At 44.4% G+C, this 16,671-nt stretch overlaps 1 protein-coding gene across 1 annotated transcript in view; it reads left to right on the top strand.

The window, feature by feature from the left end:
- Nucleotides 1-6,486: 6,486 nt before the first annotated feature.
- Nucleotides 6,487-16,671, top strand: part of LOC135527500 (protein LKAAEAR1-like) — a 40,449-nt gene continuing 30,264 nt past the window's right edge. The window contains exons 1-3 of the mRNA XM_064956005.1: nucleotides 6,487-6,553; nucleotides 6,850-7,211; nucleotides 8,598-8,720. Of these exons, the coding sequence (XP_064812077.1) occupies nucleotides 6,864-7,211; nucleotides 8,598-8,720 (471 nt within the window). The 5' untranslated portion in view covers nucleotides 6,487-6,553; nucleotides 6,850-6,863. The remainder of the gene's footprint in view (nucleotides 6,554-6,849; nucleotides 7,212-8,597; nucleotides 8,721-16,671) is intronic.

Below are 16,671 nucleotides of genomic sequence, written 5' to 3'. Positions count from 1 at the left end.
AAGACCTACACAACTAGGTGATGGGAGTTGCTTACTAATTAGAGAGCTTAATTCAGCAATCAAGTAAAAGGGTGGAGCGAAAACTAGTTCCACTCAGCCTTCCGTGGAATGAGTTTGACATGTGGCATAGCCTACTGTTATTATTTTATTAGTTTCCTATTTATGTTGTCAACAGTTTCTGGTCTCTTCATATTAAGGTCAGGGGTGAAATATCCCTGGACTGTCCATGTTTAAAATGTCTAACGACATAATGTCAATCGGGGGATTGAGTTATTTTTTCCAGAAAGGTGTGGGCTGGAACCTACTGTGAGGGTTGGAAATATGCTTGGCCTATCATGAGGGTGTCTGTGTGTGCTGGAAGTAGCATTTTGCAACATAATGTGTGACTAGCGGGAAGGCTGTGGCTAACTTTGGGTGTAAGCAGTTCTCGTGAGTTGTGGGGGACACATACAGAACGTAGTGTCGCAAACAACCGACTGTCTTTTGTTAAAACTCAAACTTGGCAATAACGGGAAACAGAGGTGTGGGCTCAGAAGATATTCTGCCCAGCAACAACTACACCTGCCAACGGGAGCGCCTGGGGGCTGGGACCAGCCTGTGTGTGCCAACGATAGGCTGAGTGAGTCTAAACCACGCCCAGTCTTTACTCTGATAGGCTCAGAAGCGGGAACTCCTTCTGTCAGAGTACATTAGAAGAACTTTGTCAGGAACTAGTCAGTTCTCTGTTCTGCCCTGCGTGGTGTTACAGTGAACCCGTATATACGAAAATGGCATTTTCCATTTATTGCTTACATAATAAAGAAGTTATAGTATACAATCGATGATTAATTTGCATTTTGTTCTGATACCAGATTCGAATTAACGCAACCTTAACACTACACAGTAGCCCTATATATGTGGGCTGGAACCTACACAGTAGCCCTATATATGTGGGCTGGAACCTACAAAGTAGCTCTATATATGTGGGCTGGAACCTACACAGTAGCCCTATATATGTGATCTGGAACCTACACAGTAGCCCTATATATGTGAACTGGAACCTACACAGTAGCTCTATATATGTGGGCTGGAACCTACACAGTAGCCCTATATATGTGGTCTGGAACCTACATAGTAGCCCTATATATGTGAACTGGAACCTACAAAGTAGCCCTATATATGTGGGCTGCAAACTACACAGTAGCTCTATATATGTGGGCTGGAACCTACAAAGTAGCCCTATATATGTGGTCTGGAACCTACACAGTAGCCCTATATATGTGGTCTGGAACCTACACAGTAGCCCTATATATGTGGGCTGGAACCTACACAGTAGCTCTATATATGTGGTCTGGAACCTACATAGTAGCCCTATATATGTGGGCTGGAACCTACAAAGTAGCCCTATGTATGTGGGCTGGAACCTACAAAGTAGCCCTATATATGTGGGCTGGAACCTACACAGTAGCCCTATATATGTGGGCTGGAACCTACAAAGTAGCTCTATATATGTGGGCTGGAACCTACAAAGTAGCCCTATATATGTGGGCTGGAACCTACACAGTAGCCCTATATATGTGAACTGGAACCTATACAGTAGCTCTATATATGTGGGCTGGAACCTACAAAGTAGCCCTATATATGTGGGCTGCAAACTACACAGTAGCTCTATATATGTGGGCTGGAACCTATACAGTAGCTCTATATATGTGGGCTGGAACCTACATAGTAGCCCTACATAAACTCAGCAAAAAAAGAAATGCCCTCTCACTGTCAACTGTGTTTATTTTCAGTAAACTTAACATGTGCAAATATTTGTATGAACATAACAATATTCAACAACTGAGACGTAAACTGAACAAGTTCCACAGACATGTGACTAACGGAAATGGAATAATGTGTCCCTGAACAAAAGGGGGGGGGGGTCAAAATCAAAAGTAACAGTCAGTGTGTGGTGTGGCCACCAGCTGCAAAAAGTACTGCAGTGCATCTCCTCCTCATGGACTGCACCAGATTTGCCAGTTATTGCTGTGAGATGTTACCCCACTCTTCCACCAAGGGACTTGCAAGTTGGCGGACATTTCTGAGGGGAATGGCCCTAAGCCCTCACCCTCCGATCCAACATGAGGGAGGAGGATGTCTTCCCTGTAATGCACAGCGCTGAGATTGCTTGCAATGACAACAAGCTCAGTCCGATGATGCAGTGACACAAAGAATTCCCCATAAAAATAAGTCGGTTTAAGATAGAGAGATAAAGTTTATTTTGCATTGGATGAATCCACCACATCCACCGATGTCGCCCTTCCGCGTCTGCAGTATTTGTCAGACCATGAGACATTCCCGAAAATTGGTCTTCTCACAGAATTGTCTGTAACGTCCCCTCTATGGAAAGATGAGACTCTCACCATGATGTTCTCCATTTTGTTCTACGACCCACACAAGTGTCTTGGCACTCATCTGAATTCGGGTACAGCCGATCTACCAACTTCTCTGTCTGTAGTGTGTGAACAGTTTGGGGCTACACACAAATATGTGAGACTCTCATGAAGACCTGCATGTCGGTTGTTTTGCTCTAGGATGCCCACAGGCCTAACAACCACCCACATATTGTCGTTTTGCCCTAAGATGCCCACAGGCCTCACAACCACCCACATATTGTCGTTTTGCCCTAAGATGCCCACAGGCCTCACAACCACCCACATATTGTCGTTTTGCTCTAGGACGCCCACAGGCCTCACAACCACCCACATATTGTCGTTTTGCTCTAGGACGCCCACAGGCCTCACAACCACCCACATATTGTTGTTTTGCTCTAGGACGCCCACAGGCCTCACAACCACCCACATATTGTCGTTTTGCTCTAAGACGCCCACAGGCCTCACAACCACCCACATATTGTCGTTTTGCTCTAGGACGCCCACAGGCCTCACAACCACCCACATATTGTTGTTTTGCTCTAGGACGCCCACAGGCCTCACAACCACCCACATATTGTCGTTTTGCTCTAAGACGCCCACAGGCCTCACAACCACCCACATATTGTTGTTTTGCTCTTGGACGCCCACAGGCCTCACAACCACCCACATATTGTCGTTTTGCTCTAGGATGCCCACAGGCCTAACAACCACCCACATATTGTTGTTTTGCTCTAGGACGCCCACAGGCCTCACAACCACCCACATATTGTTGTTTTGCTCTAGGACGCCCACAGGCCTCACAACCACCCACATATTGTTGTTTTGCTCTTGGACGCCCACAGGCCTCACAACCACCCACATATTGTCGTTTTGCTCTAGGATGCCCACAGGCCTAACAACCACCCACATATTGTCGTTTTGCTCTTGGACGCCCACAGGCCTCACAACCACCCACATATTGTTGTTTTGCTCTTGGACGCCCACAGGCCTCACAACCACCCACATATTGTTGTTTTGCTCTTGGACGCCCACAGGCCTCACAACACTTGTCTGAAGGTCCCCTGGTACCAGTTGAAATAATGAATGAAGGTATGGAGACTGTTTATTGACATAATCAAGGGGTTATTAAATACTTGTCAACATTTGAAAACTTACAATTGTTTCCTAATCTTTCTCGTACCTCTAAGATGTAGGACAGACACCTCAGAACAAACTTCATTTCGATGATCTGTTGTTCCATGTAGCGACTCTTGTTATTCAATGCGTTTCTATGGTTTAACGTGTCTTTTAGTCTAAACTTTTTGTTGAAGGTACGACACAGCGCAGAGACCCCCCTCGTGCACTCAACGTCGTGAAGATATGTGGAGTTTCCTCGTAGGTCTATTTTGGCAGAGAAACTGAAGCTCTATAGCCTATTGTCTGTTTCTTTTTATTCAAGTATTTTAATTAAAGAATGTGAAACATTATGTCTGTTTGCTGTTTTCATTAAATCACTCATAGCTGTTATTTTATATGGCCTGAAATAAATCTGTTGATATGGGCAGGATATTATCTATAGGTTTTATAGCAGACCACATTTTAATCAGTTATGAAAAATAAACATTTCACCTGGGGAAAAACATGATATAGTAAAAAGCCAACAATTGGGCTTTAAATTAAAAAAAAAAGACTCTGTCACATGACTAAAGAAATGTAAACAGTGTGATATTAGAGACAGGAAGTAACCTTAACCTCTGATGAAAGGGTTAGGTTATACTGGGTTCTCATCACCATTAGCATTATTCACATTCTAATACAATCAAGTCACAATTATCAGCTTTGCTGTTGACATCAGTGAGCAGTGGGTTTTCCGAGTGAGGAGAGACACATGGGTAGGTCTACCAACTGAAAAACAAAAAGGATTATGAAATTCAAACTACAGAAATACAATGTTTACCTAACATTTATACAGACTCGACAGACACATACAATCTTCATTTACGCTGCTGTTACTCTGTTTATCATGTATCCTGATGCCTAGTCTCCTTCCCCCTATACATATCTACCTCCATCACTCCAGTATCCCTGTCTCCTTCCCCCTATACATATCTACATCCATCACTCCAGTATCCCTGTCTCCTTACCCCTATACATATCTACCTCCATCACTTCAGTATCCCTGTCACCTTCCCCCTATACATATCTACCTCCATCACTCCAGTACCCCTGTCTCCTTACCCCTTATACATATCTACCTCCATCACTCCAGTATCCCTGTCTCCTTACCCCCTATACATATCTACCTCCATCACTCCAGTATCCCTGTCTCCTTACCCCTATACATATCTACCTCCATCACTCCAGTATCCCTGTCCCCTTCCCCCTATACATATCTACCTCCATCACTCCAGCATCCCTGTCCCCTTCCCCCTATACATATCTAAGTCTATCAGTCCAGTATCTGTGTCCCCTTACCCCTATACATATCTATCTCCATCACTCCAGTATCCCTGTCACCTTACCCCCTATACATATCTACCTCCATCACTCCAGTATCCCTGTCACCTTACCCCTCTACATATCTACCTCCATCACTTCAGTATCCCTGTCCCCTTTCCCCTATACATATCTACCTCCATCACTCCAGTATCCCTGTCTCCTTACCCCCTATACATATCTACCTCCATCACTCCAGTATCCCTGTCCCCTTCCCCCTATACATATCTAAGTCTATCAGTCCAGTATCTGTGTCCCCTTACCCCTATACATATCTACCTCCATCACTCCAGTATCCCTGTCTCCTTACCCCCTCTACATATCTACCTCCATCACTCCAGTATCCCTGTCACCTTCCCCCTATACATATCTACCTCCATCACTCCAGTATCCCTGTCACCTTACCCCTATATATATCTACCTCCATCACTCCAGTATCCCTGTCTCCTTACCCCTATACATATCTACCTCTATCACTCCAGTATCCCTGTCCCCTTCCCCCTATACATATCTACCTCCATCACTCCAGTATCCCTGTACATTGTCAATATGGTGTTGGAACTGACCCTGTGTGTAGCTTCTTACTTTCTGGGTTCTTCTTATTTCTTATTTGTATTTTTTGTGTTTTAGAATTTTATTTACAGTTGTAGAATTTTAGCTAAAGCAAAACCTAATCCTAACCCTTTTCCTAACCTAATTATCTTAACCTGCCTTTTTTTATTTTTCCTAAACTGCTAACTTTAATTCGCCTAACCTTCTACTTAAATTTTCCTAACCTGTTATCTTAGTTATCCTAACCTTCTACGTTAATTCTCCTAACCTGCTATGTTAATTTTCCTAACCTGTTATCTTAGTTATCCTAACCTTCTACGTTAATTATCCTAACCTGCTATGTTAATTATTCTAATCTGCTATGCTAATTACCCTAACATGTTATGTTAATTTTCCTAACCTGCTGGGTTAATTAATTATTCTAAACTGCTATGTTAATTATACTAATCTGCTATGTTAATTACATAACTTGTTATGTTAATTTTCCTAACCTGCTGCATTAATTATCCTAACCTGCTCTGTTAATTCTCCAAATCTGCTATGTTAATTTTCCTAACCTACTGCGTTAATTATCCTAACCTGCTATGTTAATTATCCTAACCTGCTATGTTAATTATCCTAACCTGCTCTGTTAATTATCCTAACCTGCTATGTTAATTATCCTAACCTGCTGTTAATTATCATAGCCTGCTCTGTTAATTCTCTTCTTCTGTTATGTTAATTATCCTAACGTGTTTCGCTAATTATCCTAACCTGCCACATTAGTTATCATAAACCGCTACATAAAGTCAATCAATCAGTTCTGAGAAAATCCATCAGTCATCACCACAACTGAATGCACCTCCACACTGTTAAACACACAAAAAATGTCACTCCAAAGGTGCGTTCACACAACAGACACAAGAAGAAAAGCGAATAGATCAATCATATTTTCATGGCAACAACAACAACAACAAATGTTGACTTTATCCAATGTCCATATCAGCGTCCGACTGAGCACCAGTTCCGCACAGCAGCGGCGCTGCACGCAATGCGGAAGTGGTCAGCGTGCTTCTATGACAACGGCAGTATACAACATGGCGCCGCGTGTGACCTCAACCTCATCACCCCCCCATCTCTCTCTCTGAAAGGTAGAAAAACATTCAATACTTTCCTTGGAAATGCGTTGATGAAATTAGTGTATCTCCCGTTTTTTTTTCGTTTTTTCCCCTGAATTTACGTGATGATAAATGTTTGACATTGAGTGCAGTTTTGTGATTGCTACTGTTGTTGACTGACTGTATGCTACTGTATCAATAGTTCGCTACATTGTTGTGGAAACAACAATGTTTTTTTTTAAATATGCAACATTTCAAAAAGTAGCTAACAACCTGAGTTGCATTTGGTAAGATATACCTATTCATATACCTATTCGTTTTGAAACCAGGAAGGCCTATCGATATGTCGTCAAAAAGTGACAACAAGCTCAGCACCTGTGGCAACCGGAGGAGATCGAGCGCGACTAAAGAGGATGTGAAGCGGATGTGTCCGCAGCAGCGGGCCCGGTACCTGGCCTACGAGGAGCCGCCGAAAGAGGCGAAGACCTGGATGGCGATGTCCCGGCAGCGGGTGTCCGCCTGGGAGTCTTCCGGCGCTGGGGGGAAGAGACATACAACTGTCGGTCATCATCACTGCGACGAGAGGGACGAGGAAGAGAAGAAACGGCAAGACCTGATCATAGGACAGCTGAAGGCCGCGGAAGCCCGCAACAGAGTTCGGCAGATGAGACTGCAGTATCGGAGTATGAGGGTAAGATATCCTCCCCCTCGTTCTGTTCCAAAACGGCACCATATATATATATATATATATATATATATATATATATATATATATATATATATATTAGTTCCCCTTATTTTGACAATATTTTTTACAATATTCCTATTGGCCCCTGATCAAAAGTGGTCTCGTACACAGAATGATAGTGAATAGGGTGCCGTCTGTCTCCATATGCACACGTAGGTTTTTAATAATTCACATGGATGTAACTGCTTCTTGTCGAGCTTTGACTGCACACACAGTGATAACAAGCCTACCTTTAAATCCACTTTAGAAGTTCCTGTTGTAAAAAGTCAAATTATCTTCTATTTTTTTCTCTCTCTCTCTTCCTCTTCCTCTGCCATCCCTCTTAATTATGATGTCATGATGTCAATTACTGGGCCTGAACCACATGAATAATTGGCTTCCGCTCCATGAGGTCTGAATAATATGTTTCCCCATCTGTGCATATCTCCATCCGTCCCTCCGTGCAGACCGAGGAAATCAATCTCATTTGGGAAGCACCTCTTGTCATCATATTTACATAGTATTTTTTTTATTTATTTTTTTAAATTAAGATGAATTGAACTGCTCCATGATCATTTGCTAGGCTACAATTCCCCTCTGCACACAATAACAATGAACGTAGCCTACTAGAAATCCACTGTAGTTTCATGTGAGAAACATGTAAGCCTATTATCCTATTCTATTGTAATTGTTTGTTTACACTTCCTCTGCCCTCCCTCTTCATCAGAGTGGTATTATCAATCATTATGATGTCAATTACTGGGCCTGAACCACATTACTTCAAGGTCTCTGCTCCATGGGGCCTGAACCACAATACTTCAAGGTCTCAGCTCCATGGGGCCTGAACCACAATACTTCAAGGTCTCTGCTCCATGGGGCCTGAACCACAATACTTCAAGGTCTCTGCTCCCTGGGGCCTGAACCACAATACTTCAAGGTCTCTGCTCCCTGGGGCCTGAACCACAATACTTCAAGGTCTCAGCTCCATGGGGCCTGAACCACAATACTTCAAGGTCTCTGCTCCATGGGGCCTGAACCACAATACTTCAAGGTCTCTGCTCCCTGGGGCCTGAACCACAATACTTCAAGGTCTCAGCTCCATGGGGCCTGAACCACAATACTTCAAGGTCTCTGCTCCATGGGGCCTGAACCACAATACTTCAAGGTCTCAGCTCCATGGGGCCTGAACCACATTACTTCAAGGTCTCTGCTCCATGGACCTGAATACTATGTTTCCTTGTTTGTGCATATCTCCCTCCCTCCAACGATCCATCCCTCCATCCCTCCATCCCCCCCACCCATCCACCCCCCCACCCATCCATCCCTCCATCCATCTATCCGTCCATGCAGACCCAGGAAATCAATCTAATGATTTCGTGCCAGTCCAGCGCCCAGACCGCCGTCCGTCTTGAGTTGCTGCTGCCAACGGAGGAAAGCAAGATAAATACCATCGATTGTCTGGACAAACTGCAGGTGGGTTAAACAGCCCCTCCCTCCCAACCCTCTTCCCTCCATATCTCCCTCCCTCCTTTCCCTTGGAAATAAAACTGTGTGTGTGTGTGTGTGTGTGTGTGTGTGTGTGTGTGTGTGTGTGTGACGCTCAATATGGAAGTGGACAGATGAAGTGAATGCTACGCTACAGGACTGTTTTGCTGCACAGACTGGAATAAGTGTGTGTGTGTATCTGTGTGTGTGTATCTGTGTCTGTGTGTGTCAATGTACTGTGTGTGTGTGTGTGTATATCTGTGTGTCTGTGTATCTATGTACTAGAGATTGACCGATTTATGATTTTTCAACGCCGATACCGATTATTGAAGGACCAAAAAAAGCCGATACCGATTAATCGGACAATTTGTTTTATTTATTTGTAATAAAGACAATTACAACAATACTGAATGAACACTTATTTTAACTTAATATAATTCGTCAATAAAATCAATTTAGCCTCAAATAAATAATGAAACATGTTCAATTTGGTTTAAATAATGCAAAAACAAAGTGTTGGAGAAGAAAGTAAAAGTGCAATATGTGCCATGTAAAAAAGCTAACGTTTCAGTTCCTTGCTCAGAACATGAGAACATATGAAAGCTGGTGGTTCCTTTTAACACGAGTCTTCAATATTCCCAGGTAAGAAGTTTTAGGTTGTAGTTATTATAGGAATTATAGGACTATTTCTCTCTATACGATTTGTATTTCATTAACCTTTGCCTATTGGATTTTCTTATAGGCACTTTAGTATTGCCAGTGTAACAGTATAGCTTCCGTCCCTCTCCTCGCCCCTACCTGGGCTCAAACCAGCAACACAACGACAACAGCTACCATCGAAGCAGCGTTACCCATGCACAGCAAGGGGAACAACCAAGTCTCAGAGCGAGTGACGTTTGAAACGCTATTAGCTCGCACCCCGCTAACTAGCTAGCCTTTTCATATCGGTTACACCAGCCTAATCTCGGGGGTTGATAGGCTTGAAGTCATAAACAGAGCAATGCGTGAAGAATTGCGATGAGTTGCTGGCATTCGCACGAAAGTGCTGTTTGAATGAAGGCTTACGAGCCTGCTGCTGCCTACCATCGCTCAGTCAGACTTCTCTATCAAATATCAAATCATAGACTTAATTATAACATAATAACACACAGAAATACGAGCCTTTGGTCATAAATATGGTCGAATCCGGAAACTATCATTTCGAAAGCAAAACGTTTATTATTTCAGTGAAATACGGAACCGTTCCGTATTCTATCTAACGGGTGGCATCCATCAGTCTAAATATTCCTGTTACATTGCACAACCTTCAATGTTATGTCATAATTATGTACAATTCTGGAAAAAATAAATAAATAAAGGGACTTCACACAGTTCACAACGAGCCAGGCGGCCCAAACTGCTGCATATACCCTGACTGCTACATATACCCTGACTGCTGCATATACCCTGACTGCTGCATATACCCTGAATGACTCCATATACCCTGACTGCTGCATATACCCTGACTGACTCCATATACCCTGACTGACTCCATATACCCTGACTGACTCCATATACCCTGACTGCTGCATATACCCTGACTGACTCCATATTCCCTGACTGACTCCATATACCCTGACTGACTCCATATACCCTGACTGACTCCATATACCCTGACTGACTCCATATACCCTGACTGCTCCATATACCCTGACTGACTCCATATACCCTGACTGACTCCATATACCCTGACTGACTCCATATACCCTTACTGACTCCATATACCCTGACTGACTCCATATACCCTGACTGCTCCATATACCCTGACTGCTGCATATACCCTGACTGCTGCATATACCCTGACTGACTCCATATACCCTGACTGCTGCATATACCCTGACTGACTCCATATACCCTGACTGACTCCATATACCCTGACTGACTCCGTATACCCTGACTGACTCCATATACCCTGACTGCTCCATATACCCTGACTGACTCCATATACCCTGACTGACTCCATATACCCTGACTGACTCCATATACCCTGACTGCTGCATATACCCTGACTGACTCCATATACCCTGACTGCTGCATATACCCTGACTGACTCCATATACCCTGACTGACTCCATATACCCTGACTGACTCCATATACCCTGACTGACTCCATATACCCTGACTGACTCCATATACCCTGACTGACTCCATATACCCTGACTGACTCCATATACCCTGACTGACTCCATATACCCTGACTGCTGCATATACCCTGACTGCTGCATATACCCTGACTGCTGCATATACCCTGACTGCTGCATATACCCTGACTGACTCCATATACCCTGACTGACTCCATATACCCTGACTGACTCCATATACCCTGACTGACTCCATATACCCTGACTGATCCATATACCCTGACTGCTGCATATACCCTGACTGCTGCATATACCCTGACTGACTCCATATACCCTGACTGACTCCATATACCCTGACTGACTCCATATACCCTGACTGACTCCATATACCCTGACTGCTCCATATACTCTGACTGCTGCATATACCCTGACTGCTACATATACCCTGACTGCTCCATATACCCTGACTGACTCCATATACCCTGACTGACTCCATATACCCTGACTGACTCCATATACCCTGACTGCTGCATATACCCTGACTGACTCCATATACCCTGACTGCTCCATATACCCTGACTGCTCCATATACCCTGACTGACTCCATATACCCTGACTGACTCCATATACCCTGACTGACTCCATATACCCTGACTGACTCCATATACCCTGACTGACTCCATATACCCTGACTGACTCCATATACCCTGACTGCTGCATATACCCTGACTGACTCCATATACCCTGACTGACTCCATATACCCTGACTGCTCCATATACCCTGACTGACTCCATATACCCTGACTGACTCCATATACCCTGACTGCTCCATATACCCTGACTGACTCCATATACCCTGACTGACTCCATATACCCTGACTGCACGGAACGCAAGAGAAGTGACACAATTTCCCTAGTTATAAGAAATTCATGTTAGTATGCGATATTAACTAAATATGCAGGTTTAAAAATATATACTTGTGTATTGATTTTAAAGAAAGGCATTGATATGGTTAGGTTTGGTGCAACGACAGTGCTAAATCATCACCCGTTTGGTGAAGTAGGCTGTGATTCGATGATAAATGAAAAGGCACCGCATCGATTATATACAACGCAGGACAAGCTAAATAAACTAGTAATATCATCAACCATGTGTGGTTAACCAGTGATTATGTTAAGATTGATTGTTTTTATAATGTGTGCGTGTGTGTGTGTGTGTGTGTGTGTGTGTGTGTGTGTGTGTTTATGAGCTGCAGGAAGGAGCCTCTGTGTGTTTAATACCTCTGACAGTCTAGGCCGTTGAGGGTACTACACTGACATATGGAGTTGTTTTAAGATGGTCATACCATGGGTCATTTTGCTATTTGATTTAGTATTTTAGGACCCATTTAGGAATGAAAAAAACGTTTAAAAAACACATTCATATATGCCAAAAAAGACAGTTCCAAAAAATGATAATAAGGAATAAGGTTTTGAAGTGTCTGTCCTATATCTAGGAGATATTAGAAAGATCAGGACATATTTTAGTTTGTTTGCACACATATTTAACCCCTTATTTGTGTTGATACAAAACTACCTCCATGCTTCCATTCTCTTGTATGGGTCACCAAAATGAAGAACTACCTCCATGCTTCCATTCTCTTGTATGGGATACCAAAACGGAGAACCACCTCCATGCTTCGATTCCTTTGAATGGGTTACCAAAACGGAGAACCACCTCCATGCTACCATTTGTTTGTATGGGTTACCAAAACGGAGAACTACCGCCATGCTTCCATTCCTTTGTATGGGTCACCAAAATGGAGAACCACCTCCATGCTTCCATTTGTTTGTATGGGTTACCAAAACGGAGAACCACCTCCATGCTTCCATTCCTTTGTATGGGTTACCAAACGGAGAACTTCCTCCATGCTTCCATTCCTTTGTATGGGTCACCAAAACGGAGAACCACCTCCATGCTTCCATTCCTTTGTATGGGTGACCTTGTCTCTCCTTTCCCTGTCTCTCCTTTCCTTGTCTCTCCTTTCCATGTCTCTCCTTTCCCTGTCTCTCCTTTCCTTGTCTCTCCTTTCCCTGTCTCTCCTTTCCCTGTCTGTCCTTTCCCTGTCTCTCCTTTCCTTGTCTCTCCTTTCCTTGTCTCTCCTTTCCTTGTCTCTCCTTTCCTTGTCTCTCCTTTCCCTGTCTCTCCTTTCCCTGTCTCTCCTATCCCTGTCTCTCTTTTCTCTGTCTCTCTTTTCTCTGTCTCTCCTTTTCCTGTCTCTCCTTTCCCTGTCTCTCCTTTCCCTGTCTCTCCTATCCCTGTCTCTCCTTTCCCTGTCTCTCCTTTCCTTGTCTCTCCTTTCCCTGTCTCTCCTTTCCTTGTCTCTCCTTTCTGTCTCTCCTTTTCCTGTCTCTCCTTTCCCTGTCTCTCCTTTCCCTGTCTCTCCTATCCCTGTCTCTCTTTTCTCTGTCTCTCCTTTCTCTGTCTCTCCTTTCTCTGTCTCTCCTTTCTCTTTCACCTCGTCTCTCTGTCTCTCCTTTCTCTTTCACCTCGTCTCTCTGTCTCTCCTTTCTCTTTCACCTCTTCTCTTTGTCTCTCCTTTCCCTGTCAACTCTTCTCTCTGTCTCTCATTTCCCTGTCTCTCCTTTCTACTTATCTCCTTTCCCTGTCTCTCCTTTCTACTTCTCTCCTTTCTCTGTCTCTCCTTTCTCTGTCTCTCCTTTCTCTGTCTCTCCTTTCTCTGTCTCTCCTTTCTCTGTCACCTCTTCTCTCTGTCTCTCCTTTCCCTGTCACCTCTTCTCTCTGTCTCTCCTTTCTCTGTCTCTCCTTTCCCTGTCACCTCTTCTCTCTGTCTCTCCTTTCCCTGTCACCTCTTCTCTCTGTCTCTCCTTTCCCTGTCACCTCTTCTCTCTGTCTCTCCTTTCCCTGTCTCTCCTTTCTACTTTTCTCCTTTCTCTGTCTCTCCTTTCTCTTTCACCTCTTCTCTCTGTCTCTCCTTTCCCTGTCAACTCTTCTCTCTGTCTCTCATTTCCCTGTCTCTCCTTTCTACTTCTCTCCTTTCTCTGTCTCTCCTTTCTCTGTCACCTCTTCTCTCTGTCTCTCCTTTCTCTGTCACCTCTTCTCTCTGTCTCTCCTTTCTCTGTCACCTCTTCTCTCTGTCTCTCCTTTCTCTTTCACCTCTTCTCTGTCTCTCCTTTCCCTGTCAACTCTTCTCTCTGTCTCTCATTTCCCTGTCTCTCCTTTCTCCGTCTCTCCTTTCTCTGTCTCTCCTTTCTACTTCTCTCCTTTCTCTGTCTCTCCTTTCTCTGTCTCTCCTTTCTCTGTCTCTCCTTTCTCTGTCTCTCCTTTCTCTGTCTCTCCTTTCTTTGCCTTTCTGTCTCTCTTTCTCTTTCACCTCTTCTCTCTGTCTCTCCTTTCTCTGTCACCTCTTCTCTCTCTCTCCTTTCTCTGTCACCTCTTCTCTCTCTCTCCTCTCTCTTTCACCTCTTCTCTCTGTCTCTCCTTTCTCTTTCACCTCTTCTCTCTGTCTCTCCTTTCTCTGTCACCTCTTCTCTCTGTCTCTCCTTTCTCTGTCACCTCTTCTCTCTGTCTCTCCTCTCTCTTTCACCTCTTCTCTCTGTCTCTCCTTTCTCTTTCACCTCTTCTCTTTGTCTCTCCTCTCTCTGTCACTCCTTTCTCTGTCTCTCCTTTCTCTTTCACCTCTTCTCTCTGTCTCTCCTTTCTCTGTCACCTCTTCTCTCTGTCTCTCCTTTCTCTGTCACCTCTTCTCTCTGTCTCTCCTCTCTCTTTCACCTCTTCTCTCTGTCTCTCCTTTCTCTTTCACCTCTTCTCTTTGTCTCTCCTCTCTCTGTCTCTCCTTTCTCTGTCTCTCCTTTCTCTTTCACCTCTTCTCTCTGTCTCTCCTTTCTCTGTCACCTCTTCTCTCTCTCTCCTTTCTCTGTCACCTCTTCTCTCTGTCTCTCCTTTCTCTGTCACCTCTTCTCTCTGTCTCTCCTTTCTCTTTCACCTCTTCTCTTTGTCTCTCCTCTCTCTGTCTCTCCTTTCTCTGTCTCTCCTTTCTCTTTCACCTCTTCTCTCTGTCTCTCCTTTCTCTGTCACCTCTTCTCTCTCTCTCCTTTCTCTGTCACTCTCTCTCTCTCTCTCCTCTCTCTTTCACCTCTTCTCTCTGTCTCTCCTTTCTCTTTCACCTCTTCTCTCTGTCTCTCCTTTCTCTGTCACCTCTTCTCTCTGTCTCTCCTTTCTCTGTCACCTCTTCTCTCTGTCTCTCCTTTCTCTGTCACCTCTTCTCTCTGTCTCTCCTTTCTCTGTCACCTCTTCTCTCTGTCTCTCCTCTCTCTTTCACCTCTTCTCGCTGTCTCTCCTTTCTCTTTCACCTCTTCTCTTTGTTTCTCCTCTCTCTGTCTCTCCTTTCTCTGTTACCTCTTCTCTCTGTCACCTCTTCTCTCTGTCTCTCCTTTCTCTGTCTCTCCTTTCTCTGTCACCTCTTCTCTCTGTCTCTCCTTTCTGTCTTTCCTTTCTGTCACCTCTTCTCTCTGTCTCTCCTTTCTCTGTCACCTCTTCTCTCTGTCTCTCCTTTCTCTGTCACCTCTTCTCTCTGTCTCTCCTTTCTCTTTCACCTCTTCTCTCTGTCTCTCCTTTCTCTTTCACCTCTTCTCTCTCTCTCCTTTCTCTGTCTCTCCTTTCCCTGTCACCTCTTCTCTCTGTCTCTCCTTTCTCTGTCTCTCCTTTCTCTGTCACCTCTTCTCTCTGTCTCTCCTTTCTCTGTCACCTCTTCTCTCTGTCTCTCCTTTCTCTTTCACCTCTTCTCTCTGTCTCTCCTTTCTCTGTCTCTCCTTTCCCTGTCACCTCTTCTCTCTGTCTCTCCTTTCCCTGTCACCTCTTCTCTCTGTGTCTCCTTTCTCGGTCACCTCTTCTCTCTGTCTCTCCTTTCTCTATCATCTCTTCTCTCTGTCTCTCCTTTCTCTGTCACCTCTTCTCTCTGTCTCTCCTTTCTCTGTCACCTCTTCTCTCTGTCTCTCCTTTCTCTGTCACCTCTTCTCTCTGTCTATCCTTTCTCGGTCACCTCTTCTCTCTCTCTCCTTTCTCTGTCACCTCTTCTCTCTCTCTCCTCTCTCTTTCACCTCTTCTCTCTGTCTCTCCTTTCTCTTTCACCTCTTCTCTCTCTCTCTCCTTTCTCTGTCACCTCTTCTCTCTGTCTCTCCTTTCTCTGTCACCTCTTCTCTCTGTCTCTCCTCTCTCTTTCACCTCTTCTCTCTGTCTCTCCTTTCTCTTTCACCTCTTCTCTTTGTCTCTCCTCTCTCTGTCTCTCCTTTCTCTGTCTCTCCTTTCTCTTTCACCTCTTCTCTCTGTCTCTCCTTTCTCTGTCACCTCTTCTCTCTCTCTCCTTTCTCTGTCACCTCTTCTCTCTGTCTCTCCTTTCTCTGTCACCTCTTCTCCCTGTCTCTCCTTTCTCTTTCACCTCTTCTCTTTGTCTCTCCTCTCTCTGTCTCTCCTTTCTCTGTCTCTCCTTTCTCTTTCACCTCTTCTCTCTGTCTCTCCTTTCTCTGTCACCTCTTCTCTCTGTCTCTCCTTTCTCTTTCACCTCTTCTCTCTGTCTCTCCTTTCTCTTTCACCTCTTCTCTCTGTCTCTCCTTTCTCTGTCTCTCCTTTCCCTGTCACCTCTTCTCTCTGTCTCTCCTTTCTCTGTCACCTCTTCTCTCTGTCTCTCCTTTCTCGGTCAACTCTTCTCTCTGTCTCTCCTTTCTCTATCATCTCTTCTCTCTGTCTCTCCTTTCTCTGTCACCTCTTCTCTCTGTCTCTCCTCTCTCTTTCACCTCTTCTCTCTGTCTCTCCTTTCTGT

The sequence above is a fragment of the Oncorhynchus masou genome, chromosome 33 (assembly GCF_036934945.1).
Source record: "Oncorhynchus masou masou isolate Uvic2021 chromosome 33, UVic_Omas_1.1, whole genome shotgun sequence".
NCBI classification, from domain to species: Eukaryota; Metazoa; Chordata; class Actinopteri; order Salmoniformes; family Salmonidae; genus Oncorhynchus; species Oncorhynchus masou.
This window is presented reverse-complemented; position numbering and strand designations above follow the sequence as displayed.